A 26426-nucleotide genomic window follows, 5' to 3' on the forward strand; every position below is an offset into this window, starting at 1 on the left:
CTATCAAACACAGAGACAAAATTCAAGGCTTCCTAAGAAACAACAGAAATCAAGGAAACATGACACCACCAATGGAACACAGTAATTATTCAACAATGGATCCCAAATAAATGGAGATCTATGCCTTGTCATCAAATAATTTGAAATAATTTTTTAAAGATTTTATTTATTTATTTGAGAGCAAGAGAGAGAGTCTGCACATAAGCAGGGGAGAGGGGCAGTGGGTGAGGGAGAAGCAGACTCCCCACTAAGCCAGGAGCCCAACAGGGGGCTCAATCCCAGGACCCTGAGATCATGATCTAAGCCAAAGGCAGATGCTTAACTGACTGAGCCACCCAGGTGCCCCTCAAAATAATTTTTTTAAGAAAGCTCAACAACTACAAGAGAACACAGTTAGACAAAATCAGGAAAATAATATATGAACAAAATGAGAAATTCAACAGAGAGACATTTAAAAAAATAGAAATTCTGAGGCTGAAGAATACAGTGAATGAAATGACAACACAGTAGAGTGTACCAACAGCCAATCTGATCAAGCAGAAGAAATAATTTGTCAATTCAAAGACAAATCATTTGAAATTATACAATCAGTGGAGGAAAATAAAAATAAAAAAGAGTGAAGAAAGCCTACATGAATTATGGAACAGAAAATGCTAAAGGGAGTTCTTCAAACTAAAATACAAGGATACTATTAGTACATAAAAGATATGAAAGTATAAAACTCACTGGAAAAGGGAAGTTGATAATTGAATTAAGAATACTCTATGTATTCTAATACTATAATGGCAGTATATAAATCACTGAACTCTAGTATGAAGGTTAAAAGACAAAAGTATTAAACATAACTAAAGCTACAATAATCTGTTAATGGATACACAATATAAAAAATGCAAATTATGACATCAAAAAACATAAGATATGGGAAGAGGAGATAAAAGGAGAGTTTTTGCATGCAATCAAAGTTAAATTCTCAGCTTAAAATGAACTGTCATAACTATAGGATGTTTTATGGACTCCTCATGGTAACCAAAAAACAAATACCTATAGTAGATGTGCAAAACATCAAAGAATCAAAGCATACTACTACTGAAAATCATCAAATCATAAAGGAAGACAGCAAGAGAGGAAGAAAGGAACAAGAGAACTACAAAACAGCCAGAAAACAATTAATAAGATGGCATCAGTAAGTACTAACCTTTAAATAATTACTTTAAATGGAAATGGATTAAATTCTCCATGCAAAAGGTATAGAGTGATCGAATGGGGGAAAGAAAGATCCAACCACATGCAGCCTACAAGAGGTCACGTCACTTTAAAAATACACATAGGTTTAAAGTGAAGGGTTGGATAAATATATTCCATACAAATGGAAACCAAAGGTGAGCAGAAGAATACTTATGTCCTACTAAAAAGACTTTAAATAAAAAATGGTAATGAGACAAAGAAAGTCATTATATAATGATAAAGGGGTCAATTCATCAAGATAATATGACAATTGTAAATATTTATGCACTTGATATTGGAGCACCTAAATATATGAAACAAAGATTAAACAGATATGAAGGGAGAAATGAACAATACAATTATAGTAGGGATATTTTTACCCCACTTTCAATAATAGACAGATCATCCTGACAGAAAATCAACAATGAAACATTGGACTTGAACCATACCTTAGAAAAAATGAACCCAACAGACACATATAGAACATTTCATCCAACAGCAGCAGAGTACATATTCCTCTCAAGTGCATACAACACTCTCCAGGAGAGATCATGTATTAGGTAACAAAACAAACCTTAGCAAATTTAGAAGACTGAAATCATACCAGCTATTTTTTCTGATGAAACTAGAAATCAATAATAAGAGGACAATTAGAAAACTCACGAATACGTGGAGATTAAACAACACACTACTGAACAACTAATGGGTCAAAGAAGAAATCAAAAGGGAAATAATGAAGATTTCAAAACAAATAAAATTAGAAACACAGCATACCTGAACTTATGGGGTCCAGCAACAGAAGTTCTGAGAGGACGATTTATAATGATAAACCCTTACATTAAGAAACAACAGAGAGGCACCTGGGTGGCACAGTCAGTTAAATGCCCAAGCTCTTGGTTGCAGCTCAAGTTGTGATCTCAGGCTCATGAGGTCGAGCCCTGCATCAGGTTCCATGCTCAGTGAGGTGTCTGCTTGAGATTCTTTCTCTCCCTCTCCCTCTTCTCCTCCCCCCATGCTTAACTCTCTCTCTCTCTCTCAAATAAATAAATACATCTTTTTAAAAAAAGAAAAGAAAAATGAAAGCAAATAAACAACCGAACTTTACACCTCAAGGAACTAGAAAAAGAAAAACAAACCCAAAGTTAACAGAAGGAAATAACAAAGATCAGAGCAGAAACAAAACAGAGATCAGAAAAACAATAGAGAAGAAAGGGAAGAAGAAAGGGGAGGTGAACAGAAGGGGGAATGAACCACGAGAGACTATGGACTCTGGGAAACAAACTGAGGGCTTTGGCGGGCAGGGGGAATGGGATAGGCTGGTGATAGGTATTAAGGAGGGCACGTATTGCATGGTGCACTGGGTGTTATACGCAAGTAATGAATCATGAAACTTTACATCAAAAACTAGGGATGTACTGTATGGTGACTAACATAATATAATAAAAATATATAAATAAATAAATAAATAGCAATTTCACACAAAAAAATAGAAAAGATTAATAAAACTAAGAGCTGGGTTTTTTTAAAGATAAATAAAATTGACAAACCTTTAGTTAGACTAAGGAAAAAAGAAAGAAGAGTAGACTAAGGAAAAAAGAAAGAAGACTCAAAGAAAATCAGAAATGAAAGACAAGATGTTACAGCTGTTACCACAGAAATACAATGCATCATAAGAGACAACCGTGGGCAATTTTACATCACCAAATTGGAAAACCTAGAAGAAATGGATGAATTCTTAGAAACATACAAACTACCAAGACTAAATCATGAAGAAATAAAAAATTTGAGCAGACTAAGGAGAAAGGAGATTGAACCAATAATCAAAAGCCTCCGAACAAAGAAAAGCCCAGGACCAGATGGTTTTACTGGTGAATTCAACCAAACATTTAAAGAAGAATTAGTGCCAATCCTTCTCAAACTCCTTCCAAAATTGAATAGGAGGATGATCCAGCAATTGCACTACTGGGTATTTACCCCAAAGATACAGACGTAGTGAAGAGAAGGGCCATATGCACCCCACTGTTCATAGCAGCATTGTCCACAATAGCTAAATCGTGGAAGGAGCCGAGATGCCCTTCAACAGATGACTGGATTAAGAAGATGTGGTCCATATATACAATGGAATATTACTCAGCCATCAGAAAGAATGATTACACAATATTTGCAGCAACATGGACGGGACTGGAGGAGATTATGCTAAGTGAAATAAGTCAAGCAGAGAAAGACAATTATCATATGGTTTCACTCATTTATGGAACATAAGAAATAGGAAGATCAGTAGGGGAAGGAAGGGAAGAATGAAGGGGGGTAAACAGAAGGGGGAATGAACCATGAGAGACTGTGCGCTCTGGGAAACAAACTGAGGGCTTCAGAGGGGAGGGTGGTGGGGGGTTGGGATAGGCCGGTGATGGGTATTAAGGAGGGCACGTATTACATGGTGCACTGGGTGTTATACGCGAATAATGAATCATGGAACATCACATCAAAAACTAAGGATATACTGTATGGTAACTAACATAACATAATAAAAAATTATTATAAAAAAACTGAATAGGAGGGACTATTCCACAACTGGTTTTGCAAGGCCACCATCACCCTGATACCAAAGCCAGATAAAGACACCACAAAAAAAAACAAAAAACAAAAAACAAAACAAAACAAAAAAACGGAAGTTATCCCTGATGAATATAGAAGCAAAAATCCTCAACAAAATACTAGCAAACTGGGGTGCCTGGGTAGCTCAGTCATGATCTCAGGGTCCTGGGATTGAGCCCCACATCGGGCTCCCTGCTCAGCAAGGAGTCTGCTTCTCCCTCTCCTTCTGCTGCTCCCCCTGCTTGTGCTCTCTCTCTGTCAAATAAATAAATTTAAAAAATCTTAAAAGATATACTAGCAAACTGAATTTAACAACAGATAAAAAGGATCATACACCATGATCAAGTGAGATTTATTCCTGAGTGTTTCAAAATATGCAAATAAATATGACACACCCTATTAATAGAATGAAAGATAAAACTCATATGATCAACTCTGTAGATGCAGAAAAAGCATTGAACATCCTTTCGTGATAAAAACTCAACATATTGGGTACAGAAGGAATGTACATCATATAATAAAGGTCATATATGAGAAATCCACACTCAACAGTGAGAGGTTGAAAGTTTTCCCACTCAGATTAGGAGCAAGACAAGAGTGCCCACTCTCACCACTCCTATTCAATGTAATATGCAACTTATCTTCTGCTTAGAATTTAAAAACTAACATTCTCTGTTCAGCCGTTAATGTTGGGATCCATATTTAGTTTTACAAGTTTTTCCCTGTTTTTAGTTTTGCTTTGGGTTTTTGGCTCATGAATTTTATTTGTTTGTCAATAAGAAATGTAAGAGTAGACGTTAATAAATTCCAGTTCTATAATGTCAAGAATTTAAAAATTTAAAAATGGATTGGTTAAAAATGCTTCATATTTGAAAAAGCTGGACTTAAATACCTTAAACTCTTCGTGCTTTCTCCCCCTCCCCCTTTTAGTATAAGGTGTTTGTAGGGTGAAGAGTGGGCCTGTCTCAAATCTTTTCCACCTTATTGGTAAGATTCTGTTCCCTACGAAGGAATACAGCAGGCTGGGCATGTTTGCAGAGACTGGGGGGCCTACCCAAGAGTAACATCTCACCAGCCATGTTCTAGGGAGAGAGGCCTTTGCCCATTTCTCTAGTAGAAAACATAACAGTTTCTCCCAGAAGAAAACAGTACCCCTATTCAGTAGGACTTCTGATAAATGGTAATGTGTCTTCCTGTCTAACCAGTCACCCCTCAACCCCAATTTCAAAAAAAAAAATCACAGCCAGAGCAATTAGGCAAGAAAAAGAAATAAAAGGCATTGAAATTGGAAAAGAACGGTAAAATTATCAGATGGAGAAAGACAAATACTGGAGGTTCTCACTTCTATGTGGAAACTGTAAAAGCCAAAATCATAGAAGTGAGAGTAAAATGAGGGTTGCCAGGGGCTGGAGTGTGGGGAAGATGGGACTGGAACCCGGGTCAAAGGGTTTAGCCACAGAAAGAATAAAGTACTGATGAATGGGACGACACGGACGAACCCCAAAAACATGATGCTAAGTGAAAGAAACCAACAGAAAATGCCACGTATTTTATGATTCCATGTACGTGAAACGTCCCGAATAGGAAAATACAGAGACAGAACGATCCAGGTTTGCTTAGGCTGGAGGGAGATGAGGGACGGGCGTAGTGATAGCTAGAGAGTACAGGGTTGCTTCTTGATGTATTGCAAATGCTCTAAAATTGACTATGGGCACGTTATATACACGAAAAACCACTTTAAATGGGTATATCATATGGTATGTGAATTACATCTCAATAAAGCTGTTAAAAATTATTGTTCTAGGAAATTAGACCACCCTGGATGAGATATTACCAGGAAAGATGGGCCAAATGTCTCAAACTGCAACTGTATTCATTACTTTGTCAATGAATGGTTCCGAAATACATATACATAAAAAGCAGGAATAAAAGAAGCCAAAATGTTTCCTACAGGTGAGACTCATCCATTTTTCCACTTCCTCTACTTTACAGTGCATGTTATTACAGAGATGATCAAGACGAAAGTACGAAGCCTACAATCGTCAGTTACGAATGTGTGGCAATGCACACAGGAAGAGGACTTGGCAGCCCATGTTCGGGCTCCTGAAGGCCTCTGCCCTGAGGACTTTAGGCTTCAGTAAAGGAACCAGAGAAAGAGGCATTCATTAGCAGACGGCAGAGCCAAGTCCTATTGTTGAAGGTACAATGACAATCCCGCTCTGTCCTCCTCCCAACTCCACCCTAGCCCCGTCCCGTTAAAAACCATCATCTGTGGGCTGATACACAAACGGACGTTGTCTCCAATTCTATTCGGATCAGTGGAAGCTAAGTTCCAGAAGACGCGCATCCCTGGGAAATCTGGCTGTCACGGACACACCTGGAAAGCACGCCCACCCCCGCGTCTAAAGATAATAGTAAAAAATCATGAAGGTACGGCGACCACTAAACCCTCCAGAACCCGGAACCACAGATATCATCAGATGGCACCTCACCCTGCGTGAAATTGAGGCTCCCAAATCCATCGATTGTCCCAGCCGCAAAACTGTAGCCCAGGGCTGGTTTACACGTTTTTGCCTAAAGGGGAGAGTTTTAAAACAACACAAAAATACAAAGTAAACAGAAGCAAGAAACAGAAGTTAAACTTCAAGTAAGTCATGAGATCAGCCCAGTGTGGCTCAGTGATTCTTACTGTGTGTGTGGAGTTGAGCTGGACGGTGACATCTGTCATATTCACCCACTGATGAGCCGCGGCCAGTGGTCCAGTGACCTCCTGGGAGGCAGAGGCATACAGTTCCTAGAAAACCCACACTTACTGTTAGAAGCCAAAGAGTTAAAATGAATCATACCGACTGTGCCCCATAAGTACCAACTTGGAAAAGCACCTGTCCGCCATGTTTTGCTTTGCTGGCTGCTTAGAAATGGCCACAACCCACGTGGCGCGCTCTGCCAACCCCAGTTGCTTCCCAGATGTGTGGAGGCCCTGAGACCTTGACCTGTGTCCATTCCCCCCACAAACAGGACATTCTGAGAAACAGGCTGTGGCACAAAAGGCCTCACTTGAAAAACAGTCAAGAAAATTTAAGGTGAGGAGGACGCAGGCCCAGTGATTGTCTTTGCCAGAACCAGAGCACAACCTCAGGGGGTCTCCCTCAGAAGCTGGGGGTCCTCTGACAGGGCTGGCACCAGAGGGTGGCTGGAAAGACTTCCCACTCCCCCACCATCCACCCTTGGAAGTTCTTTTGGGGTTTTTTCCTGTAGGGTGAATTGATGCTTTTTCCATCTCGTGGGAAATGTGAGTCAGTGTGTTTGGAAACATCAGTTTGTATTGATTGGTACCGCACGCGGTGGGTCAATCCTACGTCAGCGGATGCCCCTTTGCCTGACACCTGACTGTCCCCCCAACCCCAATGCGACAGCCACATGGGGGCTTTCGGGGTGAGCTGTCAGTAGCACCAGCTGCCTCCCCGATAAGTGGTGAACTTGTGCCTTATTGAAGAGAATCCAGAAGGTGGGACAAATCCCTATGACTCCCAGGCCCAGAACAGTAAGAAAACTTCTGACACCAAACCGTGTTATGGGTGCACACCCTACATAGAAGCTGTTCATCTGGAACCATCCACTGATAATACCACCGTAATTAAAAGGAAACTGCAGCAATTAGGCTGGCTGGTGCCTAACGTTTTTAAAGGTGCTTTTGTTCTTCCTTAATTGCTCCTGAAACATTTCAGAACCCTTGGAGCAAAATATTTACTGAAACACATGCACAGGCACACACACATACACACATACAACAAAGGTATGAGTTAGCCTCGCAAAGAAAGAGATCGAACTATGGGAGAGATCTCGGCTTGGGGTCGTCCTCTGTCTTTTCAATCTTAAATGTGTCTCCAGCAGAGTGGACACAAAATACAGGGGGAAAATGGAAGATGCAATTTAGCAGAGGGAGAAGCAGAGAGCAGCTCATCGTAATCTCACTGAAGAGCAGATTCGCTCCTCATCAAAAAACGTCTTAAGAAGGAAAGAGAAGAAAATATAAGATGGACAACTGGGGCATATCGAAGACTAGGAACTAATTTGACTCCAAATTGCAGGCGTGGGGAGCCGTACTGCCCAGTTTGGCCTCGTCACTGAGGACGGGAAGAACAGTCAGGCGACTGGCAGCCAAGCCCGAGAGAAAGGCCACGATCAGTGCGGGCGTGCCTGACGCCATGTTGGCTGAAATGCTTCCACTATCCATCACCAGAAGCAAGCACTCAGGCTGGAACAGAACGTTTGCCTGCCTCCTTGGTTTTCAAAGGACTTCCTAGAAGAAGACAGCCGAGCAGTCCGAGGGCCCTTCCCGTGTGCTGCTGGCAGCGGCCTTCCTCGCGGGCCGGCACCAGCAGACTCCACGGCCCCCACAGACTCTTGTGACCTCTTACCATTGCTGACATCCCCACGAACCCTGTCGCGGGATTTTAAAGAGCCACGTTAAGTGAAGTTGAAAGCAGTGGGGCCCGCGGCTGACCTTTGCCCTCTGATATAGGATCCGTCCTATAATCTGCGTGCTGTGGAGCATATCCTCTCCGGGTCCCGTCGCAACGCACATGCTGGGCTGTCACACAGGAGACAAGGCAGACTCTCGGTGAAGTGAGCAGTGGTTTTAAGGAATGCAAAATGACAAGGGAAGCTAAGCAAACATACTGTGAAACCCACATTCCAGCATTTCTTGTCAGGTAGTCTCTCCATTTACAGATAATGAAAAGCAAAATCACTCATGGCATTGGAGCAGTAAGGTCTTCAGAAATCACCTATGGCAGCACTTTATTTTTACAGATAAGGAAACTGAGGCTCAGGCAGTTTGGGCAATTTGTCGGAAATTATACAGGTAGCTAATATCTGAGCTAAGACCTAAACACAAGTCTCCCACACTGGCTGCATATCTTCCTACGTGTCTGTTCTTGTCCATGGCTCATGATTATCTTAAATTGAAACTCAGTTAAAATTATGTTGGAACAACTAGGAGATCTTCTGGGAAAAAGCAGCACAAAAATCTGGCTCTATACTTCACTTCTTATACCAGAAGATTTTGAAATTGACCAGATGCTTAAATATTATAATTGAAATTTTAAAAGTATTAAAAGAAAATATGGGTGAACACCTTCTTAATATCTTTTGATTCATCCATATTGAGTTGGGTGTTCTCTTATTTGCAGTCAAAAGCATCCTATATGTGTATAAAAATGATCACATTGTATATCTTAAAATTATACAATGCTGTATGTCAATTACATCTCAGTAGAGCTGGGAGGAAAAAAGAAAAAATATCCCGGTGGATACACAATGGAATACAGATGAAATTGGTAATTTGCAAAAAAGAAGTGCAAATGGCCATTCAACATTAAAATATATTCAATCTCATGAATAATTAAATATAAATTTAAACTACAAAGAGAGAGCTCTTTGCATGTTGTATTGGCAAAGACTGAAAGGTTGATAAACCGGGTGTCACTGAGGGTTTGGGGAAACTGTCACTCACGCTCTACAGGGGTAATGGGACATGGCAGGCACCCCGTGGTGGTGGCACTTTCTCTTTGACAGCAAATTCACTTTTCAGAATTTGTTCTAGGGGCACCTGGGTGGGGTGGCTCATTCGGTTAAACACCCAGCTCTTGGTTTCAGCTCAGATCATGACCTTAGGGTAGTGGAATCAAGCCCGAGGTTGGGCTCCACACTCAAAGGGAGTCTGCTTGAGAGTCTCTCTCTCTCTCTCCCTCTGCCCCTTCCAAATAAATAAATAAATCTTTAAAAAAGATTAAAAAAAAATGTCCTAAAGTGAAACTTTAACACACGTGAAAATATGTACAACACACATAGTGACCAGAGCGTGTTTATATGACAGAAGGAAAAAAAGAAGGGAGAGAGGGTGTGAAGGAAGACAGGAGGGAGGGAAAGAAAGTTCTCATCAGTAGAGGATCAGTGAACTGATTTATACTTAAAATAAAAAATTATGGCGTTAGTTTAAATGATGCTTTCAAGTACATTCACTGGAAATAAGACAGCAGGTTCCAGATCGCATTAGAGTAGGACCTCATTTATGTACAACTGTACATGCAGATAGGCGCCTGGACACAGAAAACGTTGTCTGCAAGGACAGTCATTAAATCTTTAACAGACTAACTGGGGGGTCAGGGGCAGCTCATTTACCTGTTTTGTTTTCTGAGCTTTTCAATATTGTTTGAGTTTTTTAGCAAGCATATATCTTTTTTTACATCAAAGCTAGTTTCTAAAGTTAAAAAAATCTGTTTGAAGAAGTGACATTAAAGCAATAGACATGACAACATTTGCCCGTTTCCCTCTTGGTTTCTTAAGTGAATCATGATTTTGTTCAGAAAGCCATCTCTTCTTTAACAGTCAACGAGTCTATTCCCAGTTCCAGGTCAGTCTAAGGTGATCACGGCCATTCCCTAGGCCTCACCAAAGACTGGGCAGAAACCACAGCTTAAGCCCATGAACACATATCATTTCCCCAGCGGCTTCTTTGGCCCAGGAATGGGTACGTACCTCTATTGACCCAATCGGACTGAAAAGAACTTTTATTCCACGGTTAGAAGAGAGGTTTTCTCTCTCTCCTACCATATATGGGAGAGAAAAGGATACTCCTTCCTCGGTATTGACTGCCCTCTTGCAAACATGAGGGAAGGCAATCTAACAGATGGAACAGAACAGAAAGAAACAGAATTCTGTTGTGGGAGAGGGTGTGATTTTGTCATAATTTTTTATGATTACAAAGTATGGTCACGGTAGGAAAAAAAACCACAAAGGTGTATAAATAAATAAGATAAACAGAATAAACACTCCCTATAATAATGCCAAACAGAGAGAACCAGGGTTAACAAATCAGTGTGTTTCACTTTGTCTTTTTACTAGGACCCGTTTATTTTCAAAACTGCAGTCATCATGAATATGCAATATTAAATGCCGATTAAATTCCCCCATTAAGTATTCCAACACAACACACTGAGTTGGTGCATAATATCCTATTGCAAATAGATCTCATAATTTATTTAAACATTTCATCTCTAAATTTTGGAATTTAACAAGTAATCTTTAAATCTAATGTGAATTAATTAATAATGTATGGAAATTTTGCAAAGGAAGGGTAACAAAAGAAAACTTTCTATATAAAAATGGTAATATATAATAGAAAAGTGTAATTGTTAAGACCATACTACTCATTGTGTGGCACTGACTAGAATAGAAGAAATAGCCCAGAAATGATGTTTAATAAAAGTAATATCACAGTGACATATTCTATAGACACAAAGAACAGCATCTGCTGCTCATATCAAAGCCAAAAAAACCTAAATGAACATGGCAGGGAAGCAATTAAATAAACTGATGGTACATACAGCCATTCTTGTTGCTTTTAAAACCTACCACACAGACCTATATAGAGTCAAAAAGATTTTTAAGATCTATAAGGTGGAAAACTCGAATCTCAGACCAATAAAAAAATCAATAAATAAGTTACAAAATTTTATTCATGAATGCTTAGATGAGTATGTAAGAAGTGGTAGGACAGTTGTAACTCCTGGGGGGAGGGGAGAAAGGGAGTAAATAGGACTCACTTCTTACCATTGTCTATATTTTCCATGTCGTGTGAGTTTTTCACAGCAAGATTGTGATTTTATTTTATTTTTATTTTTTTGAAGATTTTATTTATTTATTTTATTTATTTGGCAGAGACAGAGAGCACAAGCAGGGGGAGCAGCAAAGGGAGAGGGAGAAGCAGGCTCCCTGCCAAACAGTGAGCCCAAAGCGGGGCTCAATCCCAGGACCCAGAGCTCATGACCTGAGCCCAAGGCAGATGCTTAACCGACTGAACCACTCAAGTGCCTGTTTGTGATTTTAAAGAAAAGAAAAAAAAATGTTGATCTTATATTTTTTAAAAATCCCATAGACTCAACGATCAGTGAGAAACATCTCAGGCAGGCAGTTTCTGGTACTAACTCACGATGTCAGAAATGCCAAGGTGAAATTTTTCAGATTGTTCAAGTTTAGGGAAGGGTATTGCATCTCTGACATTGACTATCTCACCATTCAAAAAACTTAGCGGTCAATCAAATGGGAAACTAGAATTTTACCCAATCGGAATTTAGTGGGTGCTTCTGAGAAAAGCACAAGCTAGCAGTCAGTAGGCATGTGTACACTTGAGGAAAACATAATTATAAGTTAATGGTGGATATTTACACATAAAATGCACATGAGATGCAAAAACCAAGATTTCATGTCACAATTACCTACCCCGCCAACTGGACAAGAGCTATTGGCATTATCACAAGACTCCCCTGTGTTGACGCAATGTGGGCCAAGGATATTGGGGGACACATCTCCCAGGTTAGATGAAGCAAAGGCTGCTACATACGGTCCCTGCCAAAAGAAACATCCAAGTGCCTTTTATTCTTTTCTTATTTCCCATAATGACTTCCATTAAAAATGCAAACATTCAATCCACTCTGGTGAAGTATTCAAAGTCATTTGCAGACAATAAAAGGAGGAGATATAACATTCTGAGAAAATTTCTGAAAAAAAATTCACATTGCATCCGCATACATATTATCACCCACGATATTCCAATGATCGATAAAGCCGTCTCAAGTAGGACAGCTTCAAACCTGTGCCACCAACAGAAACATTCTGACAAGAAACAGCATACAACAACAACAAATTGTAACATGCTGATTCTTCAAGCTATTCTCTGGTATTGTATCTGGAGCTCAGAGATTTTCCTTGAAAAATAAACATCCTCCTGGCTTAAAAAGAATATAGTGAATCCAGAACTTCCTGTGGCAAAACTGAACCTAAATGTGGTGTCCACCATCCAGATCTGCCTCCATGTAGCTTTTCTCTTATCCCTTCAACCTCAAGTAACAACACATAACGTTTCTGAATAGTGCAAGACTCTAACTTCAACCCCACTGACCTACCATTCCACCTTGAATGTCTTCAGTTTTCTTGGGGCGAGAGAGAAACAGGTATCAGAGATCATGTGTCTCTTTTTATACTGAAAAGATAACTTATCTCAAAGTGCCCAGCACCCAGTGATCATAAATGGGAACTTCCTTTCTTTTCCCTAAAACTCAAACTAAAATGCAAAAAAATAGTGTTTTGCCAACAAGGAGCTGGAAGATCAGATGAAATGTTCATGGGACCAATAACTTTTATATCACTATACACCTTTTAGACATTGATTCTGGTCAAGGGCCTGGGGCTCTCATTCTCTTCTATTCTTCTGCATCTGGGACTTGGACACTAGGGTCAAACAGAGCTGGGTACCCCCTCACTTAGCTACTTGTAGTCAGTAATTTCCACAGAGCTGAGGAGCTTTCTGAAGTACACAGACTGAGTTCCAGCCCCTGTCTCTAATTCCAGCCCTCCTTGTGTTCCAAAGTTAAAAAACAAGTCTGGTGCATTAGGGCTGTCTCTGACTTTGGCCTTGGTGAAGAAAAGTAACACAAACTCCTTGAAAGGAAATTTGCCCTTAACAGGGAAATTCGGACCAGTGAAAAAGACACATCATCTTGTCCTCAGTCAGGCTCTTAACACTATTCAGAAGGTGCTTAATACATTCATAGCTCTGAAAACAAAAGTAAACATCAACACAGCTTATCATATTTCCAAGGTGATCAAAACTATTCTATATTGCAAAAATCTTGAACTTGTCCTTCCTTATCCAACGAACTGTAACTGTATGAGGTCATCCATATAAGTAGTATTTGACACGATTAGTCATTTTTTACTTTTCTTTCCCCATCAGGGAGGATGGAGAACTCTTTTTACCCAAGCATGTGAGTATGTGACATCCATGATGACACCTGACGCTGAGGATTTGAATCAGCTATTCTGAGCATTGCATGAATGGTGATACTCCGTGCATTAAGATGATGCTTTTAATGACACAAATTCTCACCTGTCCAGGTAGATAGCCTTTGTTCTTCTCTTGCTCAAAGAGGTAAGAGGCATAGCCCATGTTGTCGCTGTTGACGAGATGATTGCTGTTGTTCATGCTGACCGGGTGGATGGCAAACCAGCTATAAAAGAACAAGGAGCCCTCAGTTCATGAGAGAACCAGACAATGGGACCAAAGACAATGACGGGGAGCTGAAGTGTTCTCCAGCAGGAAAAGAAATTTTTTTTAACGAGAGGCATTCCGCATTTAGGTTCTTCTATTGTTGGTGAGCTTAAATGACTAGTAATATACTCCAAAAGTCTAATCACTTACTTAAAATAAAAATACAACACTCGATTTTTATAACTGTATCATCATCGTCAGTGTCAAAGCTTTTAACAAGAGCCAAGACTGGTCAGTGACCAGACCATATAGCTGAGGCATTGTATAGGCACATACTCTGTCCTTTAAGACAGGTGCACATAGTAAGTATTAAAATCGATCCTATCTCATTCAGCACTTACTGAGAGTCTACTGTGTGCAGAGCATGGAACAAATGGCAGTTTACGCTCAGAATCTTGCAGAAGACAAAGATGTAGACAAATGGCTTTAATACAATGTGGCGACTGTTATAAAGAAATAGGCGTAAAGTGTTTGGGGACCACAGATGACTAGCAATTAATGCTTAAGGGCATTCCAGGGAAAAGGCACAACGGAGTAAGTGCAGAGAGGTGTGAAAGAGGCTATTCTACCTAATTTGATGTATCCTTGTGCATAGTAATACCGTGTTTAACTGTAGAGCTACACAGTTTACAAACTAATTTCACATCTGTTACCTTACTTGAACTTCACAACAACCCTGAGAGTGGTTGTCCCCTTCACTGCAAGGTGTCTCAGAGAAGCAAAATGGCAGCCCACGGGTCATCAAGGACCAAGGCTAAAGTTTGGGTCTCGTGACACCTTGTCCCGTGGCCTTCGTAGGATCAAACCTCCACACAGGTGAAAAAGAGACTTACAAAATGGAGGGCTATCATGCAAATTCCCTAGAATGAATGCTCAAGAAAAGAGAGACACTACTTCCAAAAGTTTCAGGCCAATTTAAGATTTGTAAAAAAAAAAAAAATCCTTGTTGATTGAAGTCCTTGCTGAAAGCTTTTTAAACATTTCAGTTTACATTCCTACCTAAGTAATAGAGCACACAAAACTGAGCATTTACTTTATGACTAGGGATGCTTCTAAACTTCAAGGCTGTCGTTCAGGATCCAGTCCTCATTGCCCAACAGATGTCTATGTAGGTCAGAGATCACCAGCACAACGCCCACGGGAGCTGGGCAGGCCACACAGATGGGTTGAGCTGGTTGGTGGAATGGGGACTGGCGTGAACTGTGGCTACATGGAGGGACCTGCGTGGTCTGAAGACAGTAGCTTCTACTAGTCTGCTTATGAAGGTCTAAGCCAGTGCTGCCAGATCTTCCATAAGTCCATGTTTTTATGCAATGTTTATTGATTTAAAAACTCTTAAAGAGGTAAATGTCATGAGAGGAAGGAGTGGAAGGGGATGAACAAAATGGGTGCAGGGGAGTGGAAGACACAGGACCCCAGTTAGGGAATGAATCAGTCATGGCTACGAGAGGCGCAGCATAGGGACTCTAGTCAATGGCACTGTAATAGCGCTGTCTGGTGACAGATGGTAGCTACACGTGTGCTGAGCACAGCATAACCTACAGAAATGTTGCATCACTTCATTGTACACCTAAAATTAGTGTTACACTGTGTGTCAACTATGCTCAAATAAAAACCTTTCAATTAAAAAAAGAAGTAAGTAGCATGGAATAAAAGGAGGGGAATTGTTACCAATGAAGAGCCTTCAAGCACATAGTCAACACATGTAGTCTGTGGACTGTTTGGATTCTGATTCAGATAAAAGGACTGTAAAAAGACTTCACTGGTACAAACAGGGAAAACTGAGTATAGACTGGGTTTTAGATCATATTAAGAAATTATTTTTAGGGGCGCCTGGGTGGCACAGCGGTTAAGCGTCTGCCTTCGGCTCAGGGCGTGGTCCCGGCGTTCTGGGATCGAGCCCCACATCAGGCTCCTCCGCTATGAGCCTGCTTCTTCCTCTCCCACTCCCCCTACTTGTGTTCCCTCTCTCTCTGGCTGTCTCTATCTCTGTCAAATAAATAAATAAAATCTTTAAAAAAAAAAAAAAGAAATTATTTTTAATTTTGTTGGTTATGATCATGGCTTGTAGTTATACTTTTCTTACATTTTTACCTGATAGAGATATATGCTGAAATATTTATGAGTGAAATGTTTTGATATCTGGTATTTGCTTTTAAAAGTCTAGCAAAGCAAACAAAAGAAGAAGAGGGATGAAACAGAGTGACAGAGGATTGCTGATTACTGAAGCTGGATAAGAGCTGCTGGAGATTCATTAGCTTAATCACGCTAAATTGGCATATATTTGAAAATTTCCATAATAGGGTTTTTTTTTTCATGTTGACATCCACTTCGAATTTTTCTTTTAAACAGTGTAAGGCCAAATCACGAGTCCGTAAGCAAAATTCAGTCCCCAAGGTAAGTATTTGCCACCACGTAAACGGACAGAAATTTAGGTGAAAGGTAGTTCTAAGGTCATCTCCCAGAAGTTACTTGCAGAGTTTCTATATTTAAAAAAAAATCCTTACACTAGTTTCTTTTTCGTGTGTATGGTTTGCCTCTCCCTCCTAAAACTCAAGTGCCAGAGAAAATTCTCGTCAACAAACATTTTCCAGGTGGTTGGGAGTCTGTATTTTTGCAGTTTTACTCCATCTAGTTTGGAAGGAAAAGGGGGTGGCGGCCATCACAGTTTCCTGGCTCCCCGACCAAAATACTCCTGTCTGAAAAGATTGCACTGAGGTCAGCCGGATTCGGCCAAACCGCAACCCCTCCAGTGCAATCGAAGGAAACCCGTAGAATCATTTTATCAACACTGACTATCATTTAGCACCGATTAGGTGAAGGATTTCATGCACAGGATCTCATTTCATTCTAACAGGAACACTTCAAGTCAGATGCTATCATTGTCCTTATTTTACAGCTAAGGAAATGACCTCTCTGAGTGATGCAGTCATCTGACCAAGGTCACACCGTTGTAAGTCAAGAAGCGGGTCTATGAATCCAGGTTTGTCAGACCACAAAGGCCAAGTTCTTCTCTGCCATGGGATACTGGCTTTGTTCCTTCATTTCATTCACTTGCCCATTCAGTACACATCTCGTTAACTTTGATTCTGTGCCAGGCACTGGAGACGTGAAGACGAACAGGCATCATCTTGCCCTTGAGGAATGCTTCATAGCAGAGGTGACAAAGAGCTGGGTCTTAAAAGATAAGCAGGAACTTGGCAAGGGGATCAATGGAGGAAACTCATTTGTAGCAAAGGCATGAAGATCAGAAGGGGTATAGAGGGCTAGGAGGATGGATGGTCAATCTGGCCACAGCAGAATGGGTAAGGGCAAGGAGACATGGCAGTTGCTCTCATCATTCAATCAGCATGAATTTATTAGTAGCCCAGCATATGGTGGGCATTGTGTCAAACCCCAGGGAACATAGAGAGGAATCAGGTTTATCCCCTACCGTCAAGGAACACTATTTGTAAAGAAAGCAAATGCTAAGAATTTTGGTCTGCTAATTAGACTACAGACTTGAATTTTCATTGATTTCATGTATTCATTTTCACTTACTTAAGGCCTTAGAAAATTAACAGAATTTTCTTTCTCTATAAAACTAAAAAAATAAGCATTCAAAAAAGTTATTTGGAATTTCAGAATAAGAAGATGCTGTATATTTCCTCCTCTGGCCTTTGAAATACATGCTATTCAAATATCTGGCTTGTCACAGCAACCAAAGTATTATGGCAAGAGATGAATATCTTTAAATATATGCAGAAAAGTGGTCATTTTAGTTTAAGAAAGCTGCACTCACAATTTATGTTATCTGACCAAAAAAAACCAAAAAAAACAAAACAAAACAAAAAACCAACCCACATTCTTCAAAGCAGAGTTCAAAAGAGAGAAAGAAAGGTTGAGGTGGTTTCAAAAGAAGTTAGAATACGGACACAAAAGGATAAAATATGCCCCTGTTAATAAACACCTCTAAGGGGCACCTGGGTGGCTCAGTCGGTTAAAAGTCTCCCTTCAGCTCAGGTCATGATCTCAGGGTCCCGGGATGGAGTCCCGCATCGGGCTCCCTGCTCAGCCGGGAATCCGCTTCTCCCTCTCCCTGTGACTCTCTCCCCTGGCTCATGCTCTCTCTCTGTCTCAAATAAATAAATAAAATATTTAATAAAAAATATAAAATAAACACTTCTAAATAATCATTACATCATAGCAAAAGCAGGGCTCTTCAGGGCTTAGCACGATACAATCAAGGTACCAAGGAAGGTCCAGAGATAAGAGATTTTTTTCCCAGTCTGTAGTAAAGTTGGTGAAAATTTCTGAGTCTCTGTTTCCTAAGACTGAACAATAATGAATTTTGACTATGTTTTGTGAATCAATACACAGCAAATTAATATAAAATCTTCTAATTATTCTCTTCCCCTGTGTAACTGAGGCATTTTCTAGGGCCTCTTTTAATTCAGACACTCTGCACTTCCTACTCCGAAGCAGAAAAGAAAAGCCAAATGCAAACTTGAGCTTCCTCCATATTCTAACACAGTAACAAACCTGTCCCAAGTGCCATTCTCTCAAACCCAGGCCGCCACATCCAGCATGCCCTGCACAAGAATGAGTTGCAAAAGGGGTAAACGGAGGCTGAAATCCAGCCCCCCGCTCATGGAGCTAGGCACCTCCGTCAGCCCAGAGAAGGAAGTGCCTCCGTATGCTGTGCATCAAGGTCCTATGTGCTAATGGCAGCCCTCTCTGACCTACATGTCCACCAATTGGGAAGGAGAACATTGTACATCCACTGGAAGGTAGTGTTCATGAAGACGTGTAATAAAATGGGAGCCCTCTGGGTAAATACAATATAGGAAGCTGTAGTGGGTTGAATAGCGTCCCCCACCATATTCATGTCTACCAGATCCTCAGGACGTGACCTTATGTGGAAATAGTCTTTAGACATATGAACAAGGTAAAGATCAAATGAAATCATATTAGCCTGAGTTGGGTCTTACATCCAGTGACTGGTGTCCTCATAACAAGAGGAAAGGAACAGAGAGATGCCCCGAGACATTGAGAAGTAGGCAATGTGAAGATGAGGGTAGAGATTGGAGTGACAGGTCTACCAGCAGAAGCTGGGAGACACATGGAACAGATTCTCCTGAAAGCCTCCAGGAGGAACCAACCCTGCCACCTGATTTTGGATTTCCGGCCTCTTGACATGGTGAGAGAATACATTTCTGTTGTTTTAGGCCAGCCAGAGCATAACAATTTGTTATGGCCGTCTTAAGAAACTCTACTGAGGCCATATGTTTTAGCAGCTAAAGTTCTAGCTCTAGACTCAGACACAAATTTCTTAATCTAGTGGAACCTCAGTGTTCATTTATGCAGCATAATAATAGTAGTATTTGCCTCACATTTGACAACCCAAGGAACAAGTACATCTAAAGTGCTCGGCACAAAGACTGGTCTACACCGAGAATGGAGTGAATTATCACCACGATGAGGTGGATGGCGCTGATCCTGATCCCGGTCCTGGTCTGCAGCTGATGGCCAGGATGGTGATGATGGTGATGATAAGGGGGAAAGAGATGCAAAGCTCTGTGTGTGTGTGTCAGAGATTACGATACTAAAATATATGAAACATGCGCACCTGTGTATTCAACACATATTTTTCAACCCACATCATATGCACATGAAATAATTAAAGGAAGAAACCCTGCCTTCCTGTGGCAGAGATTTATGGGCTTACAAAATACCCAATGTCCTCTACTTCCCTGTCTCACTAGCAAGATGGGACATGTGACTAGCCCTGGCCAATCACACACATGCAGAGGGACCACCCAATTTTTATTGGACTTTGCACGTGTGGGGAATGTGCACATTTCAAGTCCTTAACGTGTTAAGCCACTGGAATTTCATGGGCTGTGTGTTGTGGCCCTTGGCACGAATTACCCTGATTCACACACCTCTTTTTCACCTCCCTTACAGTTCTCACCCTGCCCCACTACAAACTATCTGGGGAAGGAGAGGAAAGGGTGTTTCCTTGCATTATACTAGTAGGGTTACCAGACCCAAAGAATGACCTGAATTTTAAAGAAGCAGAAACAGAGTACAGACCAGACTGCCCAGATTAAAGAAAGACAATGAGCAGCAAGGGGAGCCCTTCTGAAGTTACAGGTAAACTTGGTGGCCAGCATCCTGGAAAAATCTTTCTACCATCTCCCTTCCAGAAAAGAGATGTACATTTGAAGCTATTTTTATTGTCTTCAAAAGTCCTGGATGATGTAGTGCCTCTCAATAATGTAATTGGAGAGAGAGCTGGGTGGGGTAGATTCTAATAAATCACTACATTCAAAATTCTTATATCCTGAACGATATGATGAAGCAATCAACAAAAGCAAAACAAGAAATGGCCCAAAGAGTATTTGAGTATTTTTTTTTAAATCCAGCCTAACTAACCAGGAATTGAAGAAACTGAAAGGAAGACAGAAGTGATTTGGCTCTTGGGGGGGTCTCTTTTTTTCTTTTTTTTTAAAGATTTTTTTTTATTTATTTATTCGACAGAGATAGAGATAGCCAGCGAGAGAGGGAATACAAGCAGGGGGAGTGGGAGAGGAAGAAGCAGGCTCACAGTGGAGGAGCCTGATGTGGGGCTCGATCCCATAACGCCGGGATCACGCCCTGAGCCGAAGGCAGACACCCAACCGCCGTGCCACCCAGGCGCCCCTTGGGGGTCTCTTATTCAGCAATAATTGTAGGGCATGATGATCCCAAGATTGACAAGAACATGGAAAGCAGCCCTCCACTCATGTTCTGGTAGCAGGAGTGAAAAGTAGCAAAAACCTTCCAGCGGGCCATTTGGCCATTTAAAAGAAAAGCCTTAGTAAGCAGCATTCCTTTTTAGCCCAGCAATCACACTTCTAGGAATTCAGCTTAGGGAAATCACTGGCAAATATATAAGATATCTGTTCTGGAATGTTTATCCTATGGTACTTTATGATGGCAAAAATTATAAACTGAGTATCAAATGTTCGCTGCTACGTTGAGTACATTGTCATGCATACAACAGAATACTATGCAGCCATTAGAAATGGTAAATTTAAAAATACTAAGTAGCATCGAAAGGTATTCATAAGGTGTTTCTGAATGAAAAAGCTACCAATTGTATATAAAGTCTCACTTTTTCAATAAAAAATGTACAGAGATGATCTAACAAGATATGTAACAAACTGTTAATAGAAGCTATCCTGTCCCAGAATTACCAGGTGATTTTTAATTTTCTTTCCTTTTTTTTTTTTTTTGTTCACTGTTGAAATATAAAATACATGAACAAAAGAGAGAAGATTTTAAAAACCACTTGATACAACTCCAAGAGTGAACTCTGATGTAAACTATGGACTTTGGGTGGTAATGTTGTATCCATGTAGGTTCATTGACTTTAATGTACATACCCCTCTGTTCTCAGATACTGATGGGGGGAAGGACAGGCAGACAGTATATGGAAAATCTCTGCACTTTCTGCTTAATTTTGCTGGGAACCTAAAACTACTCTAAAAAATAAAGTCCATTAAAAACCAAAAACTTATCCCAACCCTGCCACAGTGTCACCTCTGACACCTTCTACTGATCAAAATGGTTCCAGGGCCAGCCAAGATTCAAAGGCTGGGGAAATCCTCTCCATGTCTTAATGGGTCTTATTCAAGGTCACTTTGTATAGAATACATGTGATAAGAGTTTTTGTTGCCACCATCTTTGGAAACTATCATCTTCCATTTATTTTTTAAAGATTTTATTTATTTATTTGACACAAAGAAAGAGGGCACAAGCAGGGGGAGTGGGACAGGGAGAAGCAGGCTCCCCACTGAGCAGGGAGCCCAATGGGGGACTCAATCCCAGCACCCTGGGATCATGACCTGAGCCAAAGGCAGATGCTTAACCAACTGAGCCACCCAGGTGCCCCTATAATCTTTGATTTAAAGATTTTTTTTAATCTCTATCAATCCTGAAAGGATAAGAGAGGGAGAAAAGGCATTGAAAAAGAGAAACAAATAGCAGAAAGTGAAAAGATACCTAAGAAGTGCAGATATGCAGTAATTACAATTCCTAAAAATAGACTAAACTCACTTATGAAAAGATGAAAATTGTCAAAGTGAAAAACAAATAAACAAAGCTATATGATATTCATAAGGGACATCTCTAAAATGTAAGAACAAATAAAAGTTGAAAGAAAATGACAGAAAAAATATACCTGCAAATTCTAACCTGCAAAGAGCTGAGTTAGTTGTGCTAATAGGAGAATACAAAGATTTTGAGACAAAAAAAAATCATTATTAGATGTAAAGAAAATCACTACGAAACATACACACACACACACACACAAACACACACACTAGCACATAGAGATACAGTTAATATTTCTCACAGTATTTTAAAACTTCTAGTGCCCAGAGTGGAACTAAGCACCTACTTTTACAGAATGACCTTTTAGACAAGCTTATTTTTTATTTTATGTTCTACATTGGGAATTGGGCAGAAGAAAATGTGCCTGAATATGAGCCACGATTGACTTTGGGAAGTAAAACTTGGAGTTAATTTTTCTTTCTTTCTACTTGTTTATATTTTATTTTTCCCTGGTGAATACATATTATTTTTATACTTAAAAAAAAAAGTATACTTGGAGTAAAAAAGTAATAGCCTCCCAACTCTCTTCAGGTTAAGAATATTCCAGAAACCCAACAATCAAGTAAGTCCAACGCCTTCTGCCAGTTTTGGCAACTGGTTTTATGACTTTGGTTTTTAGACTTTGTAAACTTTCTCTTTTAAAAGTTTTATTTAATTATTTGAGAGAGAGAGGGCACTCTCGCATGTGACTGGGGGTGGGGGGAGGGTCAGAGAGAGCGGCAGAAGAGAATCTCAAGCAGACTCCACGCCCAGTGTGGAGCCCAATGCAGGACTTGATCCCATGACCCTGAGATCACGAATTGAGCCAAAATCAAGAGTTGGATGCTTAACCAACTGAGCCACCCAGACGCCCCTATAAACTTTGGTTTTTGAACTTTTAAATTTAACAATTTAAATTAACAAGCATGATTTATCTCTGTCATCAGTCAACTATCATCACCCTTGTCATCAAAGAATGCTTAGTCAGCAGCTTCACTTTAAACAGGGGTGGACCAGACGCAGGACGAACCCTCACCACAGAGCCCAGGACTATCCTCCACCGGAGAGGAACAGCGCAAGCAAGCGGACAGGAAGTTGGGGCAAGAAGATGGCATCAAGCTTCACGACAGCAGGAACGAAGCAGAACAGGAAGAAGAAACTAAGGACGTAGAAATAGAGAGCAGGGCTTTGCAAACCAGAGTTAACGCTAATGGAGAAGGTATTTGTACAAAGATGAGCTGAGGTGGAGGCAGAAGCCCAGAATGGCTGGTGAAGGGCAGGCCCTGAGCTTTCCATGCCTGCTCTGTGAGTGAGGTAAGGAGACTGAGGGGAGAATGCAGAGGGCAGAACAGACAGACGTGATCGTTCAAGAAGTCATGGTCATAGATGTAGAGAAGATTTACACACGCATACACACCCCACAACCAAGTTCTATAAGTCAACATCATTCGAATAAATTAGCTTAATGTCATAAATTGGGCTTTTCTAAGTGCGTACACCAGTTATTCAAATAGGATGAACAAATCATCCTGTTGTTTCGTAACACACATCTTGAAAGAACCCCCTCACGTGACCCCTTTCTGCGAGAACAAGAGGATTTGCAGTGCGTAAAACACAAGGCAGTTGAGCAATCATTCAGAAACCCGCTCAGACCTTCCTCACAGCTCTGGCAAAGAGGAGCCACGCAGGATGGAGCCCAACAGGGCTGATAAGATAAGAAAAAGGAGAAGAAAGTCCATGCCCCGCCTGCAAGCTGAAGGCAGGGAACCTGACGGGGCAGAGGGAAGAGCAGTGAGACCAAGCCTGTGCTGGTGCATGGAGCCTGAGGAAATGAGCCTGTGCCCCCCCACTCCCCCAGCCACCATGCCCAGAGATACAGGCACCAACCAGAGCCGCCATTCAGATTATCTGGCTGCCCTTATGACTTTCCTTTTGGTGCAGACGTTTGAATCCTCTGCTTGGTTTTCTCCTTTCAGAGTTTCCTCTTGCACAAGCTATCCTATGACAACAGGATTTCTCAAGACTTAATGTCATGTTCTCCACTGGAGGAGAGACTCCTTCTTTCAGGTGCCTTCCAGAGTCCCTCAAAGTGAATTTTGTGAATGCTATCCAGCTTCCATTTTAATTCAGAACTCAGAACGTCCCAAATGTGTCCTCCACAACTAGAGACAAATCATTTACTGTTTCTGCATGAGATAGAACCAGGCAAAAAGACAGAAACACTTCCCTGGCATAGACAGGCCAACTGAAGCAAATGGTGCGCTCACAGCTGCAAAGAACTTAATGACTTCTGGAATAGTTTCACACATGGAATTCTATTCCATTCCTCAAGTCTCCACTCTTCCTAACCCTTCAAGAGCCTCCATCTCCCAACCCCAGCTTAAAATACTGTAATGATTTTTCCATTGCCCCTGGTATAAAGACCAAAATCTTTATTGTAGCATCTAATCTCTACTACTCACTTTAACTCACAACACCGTTCTCTGCACTCCAGGCACACAGACTTTCTATCAGCTCCTCTAATGGGCCACAGGACTTTTGCATATGCTTCGCCATCTATGTTAAATGCTCCTTCCCCCCCACCACCACCACCATCCAATTTGCCAGTCAATTCTCACCCTTCCTTTGGTTTTTAGTTCCATTGATAAATCCTTAGGAAAGCTTTTCCCAAACTCCCTGACCAGGTCAAGTCCCTTTAAGATAACTATACATACCTTCCTTTCATAGCAATTAACCCAATTATAATTATACAATTATAACCCAATTATAATTATTTGTATGACTATTTGGATACCTTTTGTCTCTACCAGGAGATTATAAATTCTATAAGAGCAACAATTCCACCTATTTTTGCTCATCAGTGTATCTATAGTGCTAGCTCAGTCCATGACGTATACGCTCTACAATATTTAATAAACGAATGAGTGAATAATAACCTATGGAGAGAAGATATTATATCCACATTAGAGAAATATGGAAATTGAGTCTCCGAGAGTTTAAGGGATTTGCTCAAGGAGCACAGACGTGGGGATTTGGTTCTAAGGTATTTGATTCCTGATTTCACAGTCAGGAAATGCACCATTCCAAGGACTGGGGAGTCCTGCATGGCACATAGCAGGTATCCAGTGCAGACTTGCTGAATGAAGAAATGAAAACAAAAATGAAAGTAGGAAAAAAATCAATTGTGGACTTCAATATGATTTTCAGTGCGAAGAGAGCAGTCTTGGCCGTGACATTGGACAGACAGGTCATATCACCTTTCTAGGCCATAGCTGAGCTTTGGACTAGATGACACCCTGCAAATCTGAGATTCGGACTCCTCCCACCTTGGGATTCTGTCTAACAGCAGGCACCTACATATGGTGGCTGAGCTACTTAGCAGCCCAGACTTGACTTCGTGCTTTGGACCATTTTTAATGCATTCAAAGAGCAATTATCACGACGCAACAAGAGGCAATCGCAGGAGCACTTACATCAAGGATAACATACGGCAGCTACAAGAACAATAGAAAGTTACTGCAGTGTGTTACGCATAGCGGATGGAGGCGAGTTGTTATAACCTTAACAGTTGACCCTGGGACTTCTAGATATGTTATATAGTCATATGCAAGGAAGCAAAGAACATCTGGCAAAAGGATAACATGTTTTAGCTTTCTGTTGGCATCGTTAAATGATTCAGAAACTAATAGAAGGGAATCATGAATAGTCTCAGTCATTCAGCCAAGAGTTAAGTATAAACGATAAGGAAAAATGGTCCTTCTTCCCTCCAACAAATGTGGAATTCTCTAACTAGTTACAGATAATATGTGTGTATCCTGACTGTCTCTGAACCGAATGTCCCACCAAAGTGACTCACAATTTGGAACTAGCTCAACTGTTCAGGTTCACCCCTTGCCCCTCCCTGACAGTCACCCATACTCTGGCCTTACGGCTCACTGTGTTTTCATGACTCCGTGAGAAAGCGCCTGGCTCCTTCAGCTGCAGTTGAAAGGTCATTTTCTCTGTGAAGCCTCCCACAATGCTCCCAAGCATCAGTGCCACCTCCTCCGAATTCCCACAGCATTTACTCGTGCCCAGGTGGTAGCACTGATGGCCACCTGACTTCTGGTGTGATCCCTTGTCTGTCTCTGTGCTGCCCTGCCCCAATCACCCCACCAGCTGGTAAGACCCTTCACGATAGGGACCATGCTTTATTCATCACAACATATCCCCAGCACACAGCCTCATGCCGGATATTCAGAAAGTCTATTGAGTGAAACACCAGGGAGGCAACTAATCGGTAGATGAATTAATCATTAATGGATGAATGACTCCTATTATGTCAACCCAAATAATAAAGTTTATTTTATCAGGGAGTTTTTAGTGACCTCACTTG

At 40.9% G+C, this 26426-nt stretch overlaps 1 protein-coding gene across 1 annotated transcript in view; it reads right to left on the minus strand.

Moving 5' to 3' along the window:
* The window catches only part of ASAH2 (N-acylsphingosine amidohydrolase 2), a 65173-nt gene that overhangs the window by 22010 nt on the left and 16737 nt on the right, over nucleotides 1-26426 (minus strand). The window contains exons 7-11 of the mRNA XM_008689663.1: nucleotides 13772-13892; nucleotides 12106-12231; nucleotides 8327-8413; nucleotides 6509-6613; nucleotides 6312-6393 (exon numbers count right to left, since the gene is read on the minus strand). Of these exons, the coding sequence (XP_008687885.1) occupies nucleotides 6312-6393; nucleotides 6509-6613; nucleotides 8327-8413; nucleotides 12106-12231; nucleotides 13772-13892 (521 nt within the window). The remainder of the gene's footprint in view (nucleotides 1-6311; nucleotides 6394-6508; nucleotides 6614-8326; nucleotides 8414-12105; nucleotides 12232-13771; nucleotides 13893-26426) is intronic.

This window comes from Ursus maritimus, unplaced genomic scaffold, assembly GCF_017311325.1.
Source record: "Ursus maritimus isolate PB19 unplaced genomic scaffold, ASM1731132v1 scaffold_7, whole genome shotgun sequence".
NCBI classification, from domain to species: domain Eukaryota; kingdom Metazoa; phylum Chordata; class Mammalia; order Carnivora; family Ursidae; genus Ursus; species Ursus maritimus.